Consider the following 17,852-nt stretch of genomic DNA (forward strand, 5'->3'; position numbering starts at 1 on the left):
AGGACAAGTAACAGCTTTTGTATGTTGAGTATCAGAAAACATTGTCACAAGAATAGGGGAAAATATGCCTAGCTAGTGCAACTCAAGGTTGTTTGGTAGACTATTGCATTGGTCCATTCATTGAAGATGAACGCAATGCGACATCCTGAACTGGTGCTGAACTGCTGATCTGAATGTATAGGTAAAAACCATATTATGCGTTTTCATCAATAAATAAATGGCCACATTTTTTTTAGCGTGCGCGCTAATGCGCACTCGCATGGATTGGGGGCCCACAAATAGATTCTTTCATGGGGCCCAGAATTTCCAGCTACGCCCCTGTGTGTCACATGAAATCTTTATTAGGCAAGGCAAGGCAAGTTTATTTATATAGCACTTTTCAACACAAGGCAATTCAAAGTGCTTTACAAAAAATGAAAGACATTAAGAAAATGGCATTTAAAATCAGTCATTAAAAAGAAAAGCTAATAAAATAAACATTAAAAGAAAAAATACATGGATAAAAGTTACAGTGCAGTCTAAGATATGAATAGTTCAATTAAAAGCAGCGACAAAAAGAAAAGTCCTCAGCCTGGATTTAAAAGTTGTACGTTGCAGCGGACCTGCAGGTTTCTGGGAGTTTGCTCCAGATATTTGGAGCATAATAACTGTACGCTGCTTTACCATGTTTAGTTCTGACTCTGGGGACAGAAAGCTGACCCGTCCCTGAAGACCTGAGAGATCTGGATGGTTCATCATTTAGCAGGAGGTCAGAAATGCATTTTGGTCCTAAACCATTCAGTGCTTTATAAACAGCAGCAGTATTTTGAAATCTATTCTTTGACACACAGGAAGCCAGTGTAAAGACTTCAGAACTGGAGCGATCTGATCCACTTTCTTAGTGTTAGTGAGGACTCGAGCAGCGGTGTTCTGAATCAGCTGCAGCTTTCTAATAGATTTTTTAGTGAGACCTGTGAAGACACCATTGCAGTAGTCCAGTCTACTGAAGATAAAAGCATGGACACATTTTTCCAAATCCTGCTGTGACATTAGTCTTTTAATCCTAGATATGTTCTTTAGGTGATAGTAAGCTGATTTAGTAACTGTTTTAATGTGACTGTTGAAACCAATAACTAATTTAACCCGCTGACAAGAGAGCCGAAGATCGTGACTGGCTGAGGGACAGACTCGGGGGCAGGTTCTCAGGAATTTCTTGGCTTCTCTCCCCCGAGCCAGAAGAGGAACACTACAGCTTGGAAACACTTACTGTTCCTGAAATTATCAAATCTGTTGGGCATCAGGGACCTGAGGCAATTGTGGCAAGCATAGCATTGTCTGAAGAGCAACAGAGGGCAATTCAGGTGGCTACCACTGGTCAGCGAACCAACCCAAACTGGCATTTGTTCAGGAAAGGAAGGTTGACTGCCAGCAACTTTGGAGCTGTCCTGAGGTCAAAGCGTGTGACTGCTTCCTTTATTGCCAGGCTGCTAGGGCAACAACAGGCCCTTGATGGTGTTTTGTCTGTACAGTGGGGGACTATGAATGAATGTGAGGGCGTCAGGGCATTCACCACTGCAACTCAGATGCAGGTCCATGAGTCAGATTTGTGGCTCTCCCTATCAGGATTGTTGGGGGCATCTCCGGATGGTCAGGTAGGGTCTTCCGCTGTGCTGGAGGTACCCTACGGAGCCAGGGAAATGACAATTAGTGAAGCATTGCAAATCAAGGGCTTCTGTGTCAGTAAGGAAGGAGAAACATTCAGCCTGCGTGAGGAACATCCTTACTGGCACCAAGTGCAAGGTCAGCTTCACCTCACTGCAAGGAAGAAGAAATAAAAAAATGGTGAATTGTTTTTAATTTACATTTACTCGCCTTTGCAATTTTGTGGTTGTTAGAGTGTTAGGTTTCCTGTCAGCTCATCTGTTGGGAAGATATAAAATATAGTTTCATGGAAGTCACACCGTCACATATACTGTAAGAGCATTAAGACATACAGTACATAGGCTAAAACAAAACATCTAAAGATATAACCTTGCACTTTGATAAGTCTCGTGAACATTTTCACTATTTTGATATTTTTATAGATGAAAATTGAACTAAAGAAATAAATGGTAGATTAATCCATATTGAAAATAGGTGTCAGCTGCTACACTAATTATAATAGTTATATTTCTTAATTAATTAAGATAAGATATTACTGTATTGATCCCAATTTGGGAAATGTTTGTGTTGCAGCAGCATAACAAGAAAAACAAAATATAAGTTATTATATATACAAAAGTATGTGAGGGATGGAATATTAAATTGAATATAAATGTAAAATGTACATGTGATTTTACGTCCAAGAGAAGCTATGGAGCAGAGAGTTCTCTGCCAGCCAGAGGTGATTTGTTATTAGTTCAATATGTCAAACTGATTTCCCTGACTACAATCTTTAGTTACATGGTGAAACGTTATGCTGCTTGTAATAAGACTAATAAAGCACTGAATGGTTTAGGACCAAAATGGATTTCTGACCTCCTGCTAAATGATGAACCATCCAGATCTCTCAGGTCTTTAGGGACTGGTCAGCTTTCTGTCCCCAGAGTCAGAACTAAACATGGTAAAGCAGCGTACAGTTATTATGCTCCAAATATCTGGAACAAACTCCCAGAAACCTGCAGGTCCGCTGCAACTCTTACTACTTTTAAATCCAGGCTGAAGACTTTTCTTTTTGTCGCTGCTTTTAATTGAACTATTCATATCTTAGACTGCACTGTAACTTTTATCCATGTATTTTTTCTTTTAATGTTTATTTTATTAGCTTTTCTTTTTAATGACTGATTTTAAATGCCATTTTCTTAATGTCTTTCATTTTTTGTAAAGCACTTTGAATTGCCTTGTGTTGAAAAGTGCTTTATAAATAAACTTGCCTTGCCTTGCCTAATAAAGATTTCATGTGACACATACAATGTATTTGTTGATGGGAATTAATGTGAATAAATTAACTCGGTCTTAAAAGGTTAACGGTACTCTTGCTATCACTACTCACCGACACTATAAACCTTGTCCCTCATGCTAGCCCTGACAACACCGGTAAGCACACCTTCATCTAGGCTGCACTGTAACGTGTCCTGACTTGTAGTGGTTCTCTCCTCTATCTACACTCTTCTTGTCATCTTTGTAAAACGATATCAGACTGGTAATTGACACAGCCATGACTTCTAGTTAAATTCAGTGTGGCTAAAATGAAAAGCTTTGTTAAATAAAAATATCGTTTCCCACAGTGTGACATGTATACATAAAACAAAAAGGGCCTAGATAAACGTGGTATACATTAAACAAAACGGGCCTAGATAACCGGGGTATACAGTTTAAAATGTTAATATATTTAAAGTTTTCAAAGTGCAGTTTCAGTGCAAGTCAGTTGAAACGATCTTAAGTTGGCGTGACGTTGAAGTCGTGCGACCCTGCTGCTGTACTGGCTTGTAGTTTGTTTATAGCATCACATTAGCATTTTGCTTCTGCCGACTAGATTTATTATTCAAATATTATAAAAGTAGGGTTGACATGTGGATATTAACCGGCTGAACAAAACGTGATCCATCTCTTAAATATGTGTCAACCACAGACCTTATTTCGAGCTATTTTCCAAAATCCTATGGAGAAATTGCATTGCGTTTTAGACGAAGGAACCGGAAGAAGTTTACTTCCGGGTTTAAAGACGCGTCACTGCGGCTCTCTATAAGCCACACAGGTTTTAATAGGATGTATTCATTATCTTTACTTATGTTGCGGTCTTTTCAGCAGTGCCATCTCTATAACGGCGATACAGTCACTAACCATTATTTACATTTCACCGTGACATGGACAAAAATGTAACGTCAGCTTACCTCATGGCACGAATCCAGACTCTCCTTTGGAAAACATTGGCCGGGAAACGATAGAACAAGCACGTTTCATGCGAAGACCTGTGGCTGCAACCCGGAGCAAAGCAACAAACCATTGCGTAGCTAACTAGTAGCGCTAGCTTTAGCTAACGTTAGCCAACGAAACGAACTGCCAAGTAAAATTGGAAAACACTGGTAATTAATTATTCTATAATTTGTAAAACTACGGTGTTAAAAACGACATTTTCAAAAATACAGATTCTAATGGTCAGATATAGATATACAGATACTAAAGATAGGCAGGTACTTGCTTTCAAGCACAACACAGGGGAAAACAAACTTAGCGGGAGTGTTTACGTGTTCGGCGTAATGACGTACAACGGCCTCGACAATTTCTGTAGTCCTATTCAGCCATTCGGTAACAACCATCGTTTTTCAGACACGTAAACTCTTCAAAAATCCCCAGTGGGGTCACTGCTGATGTATTTAATGTCGTAGAACAAAACGTCAATTACCTCTTAAATTTGTGTCAACAACAGACCTTATTTCGAGCTATTTTTTCTAAAACCCTATGGAAAAAATGCATTGCTTTTTGAGGAAGGAACCGGAAGTGCTAAAAATGCTAACTTACTTCCGGGTTTTAAGAAGCGTCACTGCGGTTCTCTATTCGGGCTTATTCTAGAGGCGTGCAAGGAATAGTCCAAGTAGTGGGGGAGTTTTATACAATATGTTTAAAACATAAAAATAAAAAGGTTTAAAAAAGTTATTGTTTAATGTTTTAAGGAGGTGACGCTACTCAGCCAATCAAATCGGTGCAGTCAGCACGATAGATTCAAACACAGACGAGACAAGAGGAGAGAAGCAGTCGGAGTAATTTCAAATGGCGGAAGGTAGACAACGAAAACAGAGCATTTCATTACATTTTCTCTTACTGGACCTCTTTGAAATGCAATTGAATACCCGGCTGCATTATAGCAACAATAATAATAATAACAGCGATAATAATTGGGAGGGGGGGGCGCGGCTGTTCTTATGTTCTCTGAGGGGAGGCTCACCTTCCCACACTTTGAAAACCCCTGGTCTATACGATAGAGAACGTTAGCGGATTCAACTGATATCGTCTCTAAGTTGAGTTGAAGTCCTCCATCAAGCTTTGTCTTGCACAGCTGCAGCCATGATGGTTCTCAATGTCTGTGCATGTAATGCGTGTAATCAAAAAACATTGATATTTCTCAAGTTGAGCTTCATAATGTGATGTACAGTTTCTGGCAGCAGGTGTCGCCGTTAAAACATAAAGATAGGTGCTTGATCACATAAAGAGTATTGGTAATGTAAAATCAAGTAAACAGGGAGCACCATGTGTCCGTCTGCAGTGAAGCTCCAGAGGGAGCTGCAGCACGAGACTGGGGCCTGCTGATCTGGGTCTGAACATGAAAACAATCATGTGAAGTTTTTAAAACTAAAAGGCACATTAGGAAAATAGACCCTATAATGGGATCATGGTTTACATTTTGAGAAATAATATAATTTCAATGACAGTGACAATGACAATGACTGCAGGATAACACCGCTCAAATATGTGTACTCTAACAGCAACAATAACAAGAGTGGTAGGGTAGTAAACAGAGCAATCCAAATGAACCGGAAGTGGAAAGTCGTCCAAACTGTAAACAATGCAAGAATTATTTGGGATCCGAAGGTAAAACCAAAGGGTATATTAGGTGGACACCTATTACGAAGCCTAAAATCTTGTCTAAAAATTGACCAGATTACATGTTAAACGCTTTTATCCAAAGCGACTTAAATACTCAATACTGTGTGCAATCCCCACAGGAGCACTTTGGGGTGAAGTATCTCAGGGACACAACGACATGCTGACTGCAGTGGGGTTTGAACCTGTGACCCCCTGATCCGAACACCAACACACTAGTCCACTGTGCTATACGACTCCCAGATAAAGATTATGTTACTAGAGTCTAATTTAGATTACTTTGGTTTAACAGACACGTGGTTTACGGAAAAATTCCCCATTTGCTGCCGTACAACCTCCGGGTTATAATATCTAGAAAACTAACTGGCGAACGGTTCACTGCATATGCAGGTAATAAAGAATCGTTTGGCATCCCAAAAAACAAGAAAGAAGACTTCAGATCAACTATACAAAGCTTAGATTGGGAAGATCTAGTACTTGAAAATGATATAGAAGTAACCAGTCAAAACTTTACGGGAAAACTACAGGCCACAATCAATGAATTTTCAATCATGATAAAACATAAAAACCAGAAACAGACTCTCCCCTGGATGAACGGACATGTCAGGAATGTAATGAAGCAGCGGGACAGTGCCTTAAAAACTGCCATAAAATCAAAGATGTCCCATGATAGACATATATTTGCAAGGCTAAGAAACAAGGCAACAAGGGAACTGAGAAAAGCAGATACATTAGAAACGTCCTATCATCTGCAGCAGCTAAGCTATACCTTCACTCAATGGTCCTCTCCCACATCAACTACTGTCTGATAAGCTGGTCTAATGCACACTCTACAGCTCTAAAACCACTGGAATCACTGCAGGGCCGGCCCTAGACTTTTGGGGGCCCTAAGCAAGATTTTGTTTGGGGGCCCCCTTCACTCTAGCGCGTTCTCACTACACACAACACGGAACCAACTTTTGTCTTATGATGTTAGTATGAGCACACATATTGTACAAATAAGCATGTAAACACTAAAGTGGGACCTGAGAAGAGCAGCACAGTCTTTAAATTGACTACAAATAACTACCTAGGCTATAACTAATGACTATATAAACTCAGTGAACAGAAATATAGAAACTCCTCAGTCCTCAGTGACATATGTTTTGTTGTTGTGGCTCTGAGTCTGTACTCCAGCACATTAGATTTGAAATGAAACAAGGATTATGAGGTTAAAGTGCATACTGTGACCAAGTATTAAATATGACTACTTTGTTGAAGTGTATGTTAATTTGTCCAATATTACATTTGATCCCCCATTTTAGGGGATCAAAAGTACTCTGACAAATGAACATAAACTTGAATAAAGTAGTCATATCAGATAGCACTGATGAACTGACAGTACAGAATAAAAAGACTGACAAAGTGACCATCACTGTTCAAAGATAGATATTTTTAATAAAAAACACTCAACACTAAATAGAATATATAAATAGATCCAAAAATACCTTTAAAGGATTAAATAATATGTGCAAAACAAACTGCTTAACAATGACATGAAATGTAAAAAAACAAATGCAAATACAAATGTTCCTCTCGTACGTACAGTCAGAATTGTTCTCTTCTTGCTTTCCTGGAGGCAAAGTCATTGATGACCTGATCATAGGAGATCTGGCTGCCAATCTGGTGGTTTATGCTGATTATTGCCATTCCACTCAGGCGATCCTGGGCCATGGAGGACCTCAAGTATGTTTTTATCAGTTTGAGCTTCGAGAAGCATCTCTCTGCGGACGCCACTGTCACTGGAAGGGTACAGGCTATTCTCAGCGCTATCCAAAGATTTGGATAGATCTCACACAGCTCGTTTTCATTTAAGAAGGTGAGCATCTCCAATGTGGTCATATCTTCTTTGGGAAGCTCTGGAAGGCTTTGCATCTCCATGGCTAGCTCTCTCCAGTCAACGTCTGCCTCTTCGCCACAGGTCAATGTTTTTCCCAGCAGGGCACATTGGTCTGTAAGTGACTCATCATCCAGATTATGGAAGTTGTGAAGCACTCCAAACGTGTCTCTTACTTCCCCCAGGGACTTGAATCTGTCCTCCAAAGACTGGATGCCACAGTCCACCACAACATTAAAGAATCCTGTTTCCAGTCTCGTCATGGCATCAGCCACTGCCTCGTCAGCTGCCTCGTAGGCAAAATGCCTCTTTTTGCTCCGCAGCCTCTTTTCTTTCAGCACTGCCTCAACATTCATATTTCCACAGAGCTCTTTTGCTGTGGCCTGAGCATCTGTGAACCCAGTGGCCCTGTAGGTTACCAGCGATGCTTTGGTTTTGTCTAAGAGACTGACCGCAACATCCAGCTGCATGTTGACAGACTGAAGGAGCTTGCTAACTGTATTGATCTTTGACAGAATATCATACCAGACAACAGTGCAGATTTGGAATCTAAATGATCCAATTTCTTCTGCCAGGGATTGGGCCTCAATTCTGACCATGAGATCATTTGCGTTTTCCCTCACCTCTAGCAAAGCCTCCCTGACCTTATCCGTTTGGTAGCGCAACGGCTCAATGCTATTCACTCTGCTCTCCCACCGCGTCTCACTCCAGTACTTGAGAGTGATGTCCACATGTTTTTTCAGGATGGTCCACCTCTGGGGAGAACCTGAAAACAAGGTGTACAGCTTCTGAACATTACCAAAGAAGCAAGTAGCATCTATTGATCCTTTGGCTGAATCCGCCACCATCAAATTCAGTGTGTGGGCTGCACAAGGAACATACAGAGCTCGAGGATTCTTCTCCAACAGCCTGGCCTGCACCCCTTTATTTCTGCCCTTCATGTTTGCACCATTGTCATAGGATTGTCCTCTGCATTCCTCAAAGGGGATCTTCAGCTCCTCCAGCCTGTTCAAAATGAGTGTAGACAAACCAAGCCCTGTGGATGCAGGGGCTATGATGAACCCCAGAAAGTGCTCCCTGATCTCAGTCCTTTTCTTCACACTCACTGTTCGAATCACAACAGTCATCTGCTCCTGGTGGCTGACGTCTGGGGTGCAATCCAAAATGATGGCAAAATACTTGGACTCTTTGATTTCAGCCACCATTGCTGCAAATATTGTGTCACTGATACAGGACATGAGTTCATTTTGGATTGTTTTACCCAAGTATGTAGTGTAATTTCCTCCACTGTCAATGCGTCTGATGTGTTCTTTCAGAACAGGGTCAAACTTGGCAATTAGCTCAACTTCTTTGAGGAAATTCCCGTTGTTGTGGTTATGCAGGGTGTCAACAGTCCCTCTAAGTCCCAGGTTCCTCTCTGCTAGAGATTGGATGATGGAAACCAACCGAATGAGCACCTCTCTCCACCTCTTCTTCTCTGCCCCCAGGAGGTACAACTCTGTTTTGTCTATTGTCTTCCCTTTTCTAAGACGGAGCTCTAGTTCCTTCCAAGTCAACACACTTTTCACATGATCTGGGCTGTTGTCGTGTAGCTTCAGTAATCCGCCAATATTCACCCAGTCCTGTTGTCCCTCTGTTATGAGCTTTAATGATTTCTTGGAAAACAACTTGCAGCAAAAGCAGTAGACTGAATCATTGTTCTTGGAGTATATTAACCAGCTTCGCTTAACTTTCTCACCATTTACAAGTGTTCTAAACATGTAATGATAATGAAAGCTTCTGTTGTTTGGTGTTTTCGGGAATACAAAATCTCTGTCCACCTGTACTGGCCCCCTAATCACCAGATCTGTACGTACGTGATCGTTAAGTACTGATGGCCACCCAGTTGGATCCATTGGTGAACCAGAGAGAAAAGGAGTAGAAGTTACAGAGGTAGGTGTAGTAGGCGTAATGGTACTGCTCTCAACTTCAATGGGTACAGAAATACCTATAGGGAAATTAATTTTAAAAAATAAGTTTTTGTTACTTGACATGTTTACAAGTTGATGTTCCTGGCAATGAACAACACAGTTGAATGATTGAACACAATAGTAATAATAATATTCATAATAATAATAATAATAATAATACCATGATTGATTGGACATATATAGTGCTTTGCTTTTCTTGACAAACAAAGTTAAGGTCTCTTTGATGTAGGCCTAAACTTACCAGCATTGTCAGAGGTGGTTTCTTCAGTGATGGAAGTTGATGGAACTGCTATGGAATAAAGAAGTATATCATTGTTTAATATATGACTATAGGACTGTCTCTAGATCACCACTATGGCGCTGCTTTTGAGATAGCTCCAAAGTGCTGATCCAGAATCAGTCCTTAAAAACAGGTATCATCAAACTCCTGCCCCATGCATGACAGATATTTATTATAAGCAATGAACAGCGAGCTTGCTCAATAGAACTTCGATAAATGGCAATTGTAGCTAGCTCTATGGGCTTAATCTATACACTTAACACATCATTTACCAGCATTGTCTGAGGCGGTTTCTTGGATGACATCGGAGTCACTGGTGCCAACAGCTGACCTTGTGGTTTCACATTCACCAACAGCAGCGGTGGAGGTTGATTGACCTGCTATGGAATAAAGAAATATATGATTCGTAATGTAATGACTTAATATTCCAAATTCAGAAAGCTCTCACTTTGGGCCCATTTGAACTCACCAACAGTGTCCTCAGTGGACGTTGTGGTGTGTGCTGGCACCTGCTGTGTGCTTCCAAAGTACTTCAGAAGTGCTCCTGAGGAGAGTATGTTACAGAGTTAAGCTTTATGGAAACAGACTTGAAATGGAACATCAAATGGAACATACTAGCTTTATATAGCTAATTCAATATTCAGCCAATGAATACTTGCATTTACATGAACTTAGAACCCACACAATGATGTTTGGATAGTTCGATAGATAGATAGATAGATAGATAGATAGATAGATAGATAGATAGATAGATAGTACTTTATTAATCCCAGGGGAAATTGGTTTACTTGGTCAAAATATGAAACAAGCACATATACCTAGCTAACATTAGCTACGAGTGTGACTTGCTGCCTGAGCTAAACTTTTCTAAAGTAAATTAATCAGTAACGTTAATAGCATCGCATTATTCTACAGAAAGGCTGAGATAATAATGATAACTTGGCTAGTTAGCTAGCTGTAACGTTAGCTAGAAAGTAAGTAGTAGTAGTAAGTAAGTTAGAATACTCCCAAATCCAAGTTATCCAACTATTGTTAGTGGGACACAGGACAGGAGACAGAGCCATAATATGAAGTTACATACCTTTATTGTCTTGCCTTTTTTCTTCATTAAGTTTTCTATTTTTTCGTTTTTGATCACCAGAGGCGTATGTCCTTTTTTTGCCAGACATCATGCAAACTGAAGGCACCACGGTTGAGCGCTCAGCTTTGCCTGCCTGCTCGCTCAAGTTGTCACAGCGTTACAAATGTGCCACAAAACCAACCAATCGGAGAACTCGAGAAGGTCAATTCTGATTGGCTGGTCGTCTCCAATCATATCTTCTATCTGAGATAGATGAGAGTAACACCTACGCCACGACGATTGTTTTTGTACTCCAAATATTAAGCAAAATATGTCACATTATATAATGACTGTTACAGAGTCATCATTTTGAGAAAAAGGCCTTCAAAGTTTCCTCTTCTCTGGATCGATCTGATTGATTATTAGCGGAGCAAATTATCAAAATAGTACGGAGGGAAGATATTTTCGTTTGGATTACTGGTCCTATGGAAGCCCGCGAGTGTGTGTGTGTGTGTGTGTGTGTGTGTGTGTGTGTGTGTGTGTGTGTGTGTGTGTGTGTGTGTGTGTGTGTGTGTGTGTGTGTGTGTGTGGGGGTGTGTGTGTGTGTGTGTGTGTGTGTGTGTGTGTGTGTGTGTGTGTTTGTGTATTTTTGCATTTGTGTGTATTGTGGGAAAACACTCGAGAAACACCGGCTGTTGTTATGCCTGCTGTGACGTCAAGTTACTCCGTTCTCCGCTTTTAATTATGCCGTTACAAGCTTCAAAGTTGTATTTATCATCTGAATTTGCCGAAACAAGTTTAATATTCTGAAAGCCAATACTTTGTTTATTTGAAATCAGATGAAAACAAACTGTAACGGACCCTGCCGTGTTATCTATGATTACTATACACCTTACATTCATCATTTCAGCGGAGGGAGGGGAAGCGGCGCTGCGGAACAGCAGAGTGGCGAGTGAGAGCTGTCATCCTCCCTTTACAAGCTTCAAATGCCTGTAGCTAATGAGATTGAATCAGTGTTCGAATTACCCATTTGCTTTCGGGGGAGCCCTATTTATTTATTTTATTGCTAATCATATAGGCAGACCTGAAAGATCTATATGTTTCCTGCATTAGGTCAACATTGATCGCCAATAGCTTGTTTGGTAGGACATCTTTTTTTCTCCTCTCCGAAATCTCGATCGCTTTTTCGTTTGCCTGGCCCTTATGGTGATTATAAATCTTTTTCCGCAGGTTATTCTTTTAATCACTGCTGACTTTTCCCTGAATCCTTTCTTGTGAAAGGTGCACTCCGGTGGATTTTTCTGCGAGCGGCAGAGAGATCAATATACTTTTTGCCTCTTTGCAAATCTCATATCCACATTCATCAGAAAAGATGGAGTGAGTGGAATGAAAAGCCATGGATAGCTTTCATTCCACTCACTCCATCTTTTCTGTGTCCAGTTAAAAGGCAGGTCATGGGCATCGTCAGGTTTGCTAGTGCAGGTGGCGCCGGCGGCTGTGGCCGTTGTTGAAGCCTCTTCAGGCTCCGCATCGGCAAGCCTCTCCCTCGGTGTGGAGCTGTCAAACGCGACCCTAACGCCGCTTACAGCCGGCTAGCTAAAAGTTGTTCCGTTCACGTTGTCATTTTTAGAATCCTTCGCTTCTTTGCTTGTGAATCCAAAAGCTGCGAGGCTTGGCTGATTTCGTTTCGCCATATTTTTTATGAACATTTCAAATACGCCGCCGGCATCGCCGCCGTAACCATAGCAACGTAAGTAGCGTAAAGAATGCAGCGCCGCCACGTACAGATGGCAACACCCAGAAATATTCACAAATATAAAACAAATATTCAGAAACTGTAATGAACAATGACTATTATTTATTTCAAGAACTTTTATTTACAGAAACTCAACATTTCTAATCTGTGTGACACAAATATGCAGCTCCCCCTATTTATCTCAAAGTCGGCCTTCAGGGGAGCTCCCTCCTTCTTCGGGGGAGCCAAGCTCCCCCTTGGCTCCCCCCCATTTCGAACACTGGATTGAATATAACAATCAAAAATAACAAAATATACACAGCTAGATCAGATCGCGTTTTAGATGCGACTTTAGAGTAGAGCAACGGTGTACTGAGATAAAAAAAAATTTTTAAAAAAAAAAAATTTTTTTTGCTAGGGGGCCCCTCAGTGGCTGCGGGGCCCTAAGCGGCCGCTTATGTCGCTTAATGGGTTGGGCCGGCCCTGAATCACTGTATAAACAAGCACTCAAAACACTAGACAAAAAGCCATTCCGGTATCATCATTGTCACATTGTTAAAAAGTATAATCTGTTCAGCTGGGAAAATCTCATAGTTTACAAAATCGTCTGCTTAGTTTATAAGATCACTCGTGGGTTGCCTCCTCCTCCTCTGGCTGGCTTCATCAGCCTAAAGTCCACCTCAACCAGGGTTACTAGAGGTGCGGCTAGGGGAGACTGCACCATCCCATTTAGGAGAAGTGCATTTCGTCTGGCTGTCTTTTCATTTCAATTTTCAAAAATACTAGAAAAAGTATTCAACAACAGACTGGACGCATTCATAGAAAAGCACAAATTAATCACGGACAGTCAATACGGATTCAGATAAACAGATCAACATCACGGGCAATTATGGAATCAATTGAGGATATCACAGATGCCCTTGAACACAACAAATATGCAGTAGGGATTTTTATAGATATTGAAAAAAGCTTTTGACACAATCAAACATGACATCCTAGTATATAAATTAGAAAGGTATGGTATCAGGGGTTTAGTTCTGGGCTGGATTAAAAGCTATTTAAGCAATAGACAGCAGTATGTGAAGTTGGGAAATGACTGTTCTTCATGTTTGGACATTGCTTGTGGTGTCGCTCAGGGGTCAGTGTTGGGTCCTAAATTGTTTATAATGTACATCAATGACATCTGCAGAGTATCCAATGTACTGAGGTTAGTTCTGTTTGCTGATGATACAAATATATGCTGTTCTGGGGAGAATTTAGAACAGCTAGTGGAGAACATAGAAAATGAAATACACAAATTAAAACCACCCACTCTCTTCAGTCAGCGTACAAATGACACGACTTTACACATTGGAAATGTGTGCAATAGATATGCATAAGTCCGATTTTGCGTGCATATGATACGCTAACCATTCCCAATGAGATCTGATGCCGAGTTTTGCGTGCATATGATACGCCACGTTTTGTCCGTCGGGTCTTGGTAGACCGGAAGCAGTGCGCTTCATAAAAACATGTTCTTACCGGTTCTTACTCAATATCAAGCCACAATTATTGTTTTTATTTTAAATTGTATAATGTGGGACTTTTTTTGCCGTCTGTGAGTAAAAGAAATGGGGCTCGGAGCTACAGAATAATGAAATCTGGATTTTTTTTAAAATATTTTTTCTTCTAATTTGTTATTCTTTTCTGAATAACACACTGTTATTTACTCAACAATAACACACAATTATCCTTGTTTTTATTTATTCGTTTAATTCTATAATCTCGGGCTTTTTAGCCGCTTCTCAGGAACTGAATTTCAAAATAAAGTCACCGGAAACAGACGTAGGCCTATAAGGGACATTTCGAGCATCATAGCGATACACAACACAAACCCACTGAACTGATTACCCAAGATCCTCAGCTAGAAGCTCGGCGATTGGATTGTTTAGCCGCAATGCATGTTGGGATATGGTGTTAATGCGATATGAAATCCGAAAAACGTTTTAAAAAATAAAATAATACTTTACTCCGAGTGTGCTTGCTTTTCTCTTTGGAAGTCATCACATAACGACATTGTAATACACGGTTCGGCTGCATTAAATATTACATATCTTCCGTAGTTCTTTATTTATAGAGCCCTGATGAGAAGACATCTAGAAAAACCAACCCTGTCTCCTAAAAATTACGTTCCCACAGAACTAAACTGCATCCTCAATTACGTTAAGCAAGAAACGTATTTTCTCCCACGTTACGTTCGTTATGAATGCATGTTGGGATATGGTGTTAATGCGATATGAAATCCGAAAAACGTTTTAAAAAATAAAATAATACTTTACTCCGAGTGTGCTTGCTTTTCTCTTTGGAAGTCATCACATAACGACATTGTAATACACGGTTCGGCTGCATTAAATATTACATATCTTCCGTAGTTCTTTATTTATAGAGCCCTGATGAGAAGACATCTAGACAAACCAACCCTGTCTCCTAAAAATTACGTTCCCACAGAACTAAACTGCATCCTCAATTACGTTAAGCAAGAAACGTATTTTCTCCCACGTTACGTTCGTTATGAACGTATCTTAAATACGTTTATTTTCTACATACCTTTGCCATTTATTGTCTTGCTTATAATAATGATAATAGTCATTTATAAATATAATTTTAGAGCACACATTTGAAATCGAGAATCGGGCTCGATATATGGTTAAATTAAAATCAGTAGGCGAGGCTGTAATTTTGCCAGCTGTTACTCTCATGAGCGAGGCAGAAAATAATAGTTTTAACATGCCAAAAAGCTGCTGTGTCATTTATTTCACCTCAAACATTAAAACAAATCCAGAGTTACGTGTTTCTGTACTTCCTCTAAGAACAAAGGACAGTGACAGAAGATCTCTGTGGCTTCAGGCTTGATCGCCGTTCAAATGACAGCGTTGGTTTCCCCAAAAGTGGGCGGGGCTGTAAAGTGACGTAGATTTTTCTCTCATCTATTATTCAAAACCATTCTATTTATTCTAACGTAAATTACATGCCAGTGTTTTATCTTTTTATTTATTTGTTTTTATTTTAAAACGTATCATTTCTGACTTTTTTTCCCATCTGTGAGGAAAATAAATGGGGCTTAGAGCCTCAAAATACTGAAATCTGTATTTTTGAAAATCTTTTTTTCCTTCTAATTTGTTATTCTTTTCTAAATAACACACTGTTATTTACTCAACAATAACACAGAATTATCCTTGTTTTTATTCTTTTGTTTAATTCTATAAACTTGGGCTTTTTAGCATGCCTTTTAGCCGTAAATGGTGCAAAAAGGACTTGTAGTTTTTAAAGATATGACTGATTGTCTTTGAATATAAGAATGTACATACTGAGTTGAGAGAATAATCAGGGGATTTGGGTGATGGGAGACACATCTATGGAATCACAATTTCAATAGCTTACCATTAAATGACGGATATGCCTTTCTGTCTGTGATGTTTTACAAATCAGATATTATTGTGTAGAAGTAAAACATGAGAAATAGTATAGCAATATCCTGTAAAATTATGTAAAAACATGAATAAAACTACACATTTTTAGATGTTATACATACATAAGTGTCCTACACTAATAATACAAAGTTATTATTAGTATGCTCTGTGAACATTGTGTGCACCGCCTATTGGTTAAAGCACGTTATTGAATTATTTTTGTTGAATAATGTTATTTTTGTTGAATAATGTTATTTTTGTTGAAAAAAATATTAAGAGTACATACGTTCATAGGGGGAGAGTAGAAGGTCAATGATAGAAATATAGAATATAAAAAATCAAGAAGATACTGTAAGTGATCTCTACAATAAAACGGTTTAGTGCTGGATGTACAAAGATATTGATAGGAGGATGTGCAAAAGAGACAAACTAATTAACATTTATAAACACATTATAACGAGTAATTAATATACTTTATAGACATCTGCAGATAAATGTTTAGTCTTCTCAAGCACCAACTATCAAATATCTCTCCTGATTGTTGCACCACGCATTCTGGTGAGATCAGGTTGGATTGTTGGCACTTGACAATCACCTATCCCTGAATTTTACTCAGTTGTAACTAAAGTTGGCTTTAAGGGTTGTTTATATTTCACATCATTAATCAGAATCTGCAAAGTAACTCAAATAAATGTAGTGGAGTAAAAATACCAGGATAACCTCTGAATTGTTGTGGAGTAGAATTACAAAGTAACAATGAGCTGCTATGTGGGTATATATTAATGCTGCCCATTATGGATACAAGTGTTTTTCACCCTTTTAGTAATTACATGTTTTACATTTGTACATACCAATGTGTTTCCTATCGCCTAAACCTCCAGGGCTGTACACAGTTTAATACTGTCAACTTCTAATTTTGGGAAAAACGAAAACGTCTTTAAAACTACAATTACCAGTAGAGACGTGCCATAGAGAACATGTTGCGAAACACAATAGCCAGCATGTGTAGTTCTGGGGGGGCGTTTGAGTCCAGTTTTGAATAGTCTGCCGTGGTTTCGTTCCATTTCAAAGAGTTTGACGCTCGGCGTAACCTTGGCGCACTGCCACTCCAACATCCAATCCCAGAGCTTGAAGATTAATCACGGGGTTTGTCAACGGGACTGTAGTCTGTTAGAAATTAAAATCAATGTTTTAATGGGGAAATGTAGTTTAAACATGCCGTCAGTTTTAATGCTCTTTTATACTGAAAAACCAGAAATTCTTGTGCACAAGCAGTTAAGCTTTTATTCTGAAAATCTTTCATCTACGGTTAGCATTTAGCATGTGGCTAATATACGATTTCCTAAAGAGGTGAATTTAGTAGCGAAATGACGTGGAGTGGTGAAAACCGAAGCCTACTGATTTAACGCTACAACTATAGATGTCGAGATACTACCATGCTGAATATTAAATGAAGGTACAGTTTATTTGAATACATTATTGTTTACAGACGAGAGTAGCATGTGACAACATCCGGAATGACCGGAAACCAAACAAGCCGAGAAGTATTTTTTAGAGTATTGATTACAGCGTTTAGAATGTGTTAAATGAAAAGTGATGAAAGAGAATATGAGGAGAAAAGGCGTGTTAAGCATATATTGAATGTGAAAAGAACCAATCCTCTGTTTAAATGCAACAACGGACATTGGAGACGAGGCGAGCCGGCTGGCGGGGAGGAGCCAGCAGAGGATATATAACAGCACCGGAGGAGAGATCCTTTCTCTTCTCTTCCCTAACGAGGAGCGGATCACAGCTGTTTGTCTGACTGAACAATATCATGCTTGTGACCAACCCGCGCCTTTTTTAATTAAAGTACCCAATTGAACTTTCACAGAGACTCCATTTAGTCTCCTTTTAAAGCTTCTCTCCTGGACGGGAGAATAA

General features: G+C 39.6%; 1 protein-coding gene and 1 long non-coding RNA gene across 4 annotated transcripts; both read right to left on the reverse strand.

Moving 5' to 3' along the window:
* Positions 1 to 319: 319 nt before the first annotated feature.
* LOC307041556 lies at positions 320 to 2,451 on the reverse strand. The gene is made up of 2 exons (XR_013808789.1): positions 1,852 to 2,451; positions 320 to 1,660 (listed from the first exon to the last, which is right to left on the reverse strand). It is a non-coding gene; the product is annotated as an uncharacterized lncRNA (long non-coding RNA).
* Positions 2,452 to 2,546: 95 nt separating this feature from the next.
* Positions 2,547 to 13,842, reverse strand: LOC307039283 (zinc finger MYM-type protein 1-like). Of its 3 annotated transcripts, XM_079681171.1 has the most exons (4): positions 10,155 to 13,842; positions 9,958 to 10,065; positions 9,647 to 9,694; positions 2,547 to 9,422 (listed from the first exon to the last, which is right to left on the reverse strand). In XM_079681171.1, the coding sequence occupies exon 4, from the start codon at positions 9,328 to 9,330 to the stop codon at positions 7,147 to 7,149; it is 2,184 nt and encodes a 727-aa protein (XP_079537297.1). In that variant the 5' UTR covers positions 9,331 to 9,422; positions 9,647 to 9,694; positions 9,958 to 10,065; positions 10,155 to 13,842; the 3' UTR covers positions 2,547 to 7,146. The 3 variants fall into 3 exon arrangements, with proteins under 3 accessions (XP_079537297.1, XP_079537298.1, XP_079537296.1); XM_079681172.1 differs by having other exon boundaries at positions 9,647 to 9,691; positions 9,958 to 13,842; XM_079681170.1 differs by having other exon boundaries at positions 9,958 to 13,842.
* Positions 13,843 to 17,852: the final 4,010 nt, after the last annotated feature.

Source organism: Notothenia rossii, assembly GCF_949606895.1.
Source record: "Notothenia rossii genome assembly, chromosome: 5".
Lineage (NCBI taxonomy): Eukaryota > Metazoa > Chordata > Actinopteri > Perciformes > Nototheniidae > Notothenia > Notothenia rossii.

Coding starts and splice junctions, on each gene's coding strand:
- LOC307039283 (XM_079681171.1), bottom strand. CDS start 9,330: ATGGATCCAACTGGGTGGCCATCAGTACTTAACGATCACGTACGTACA.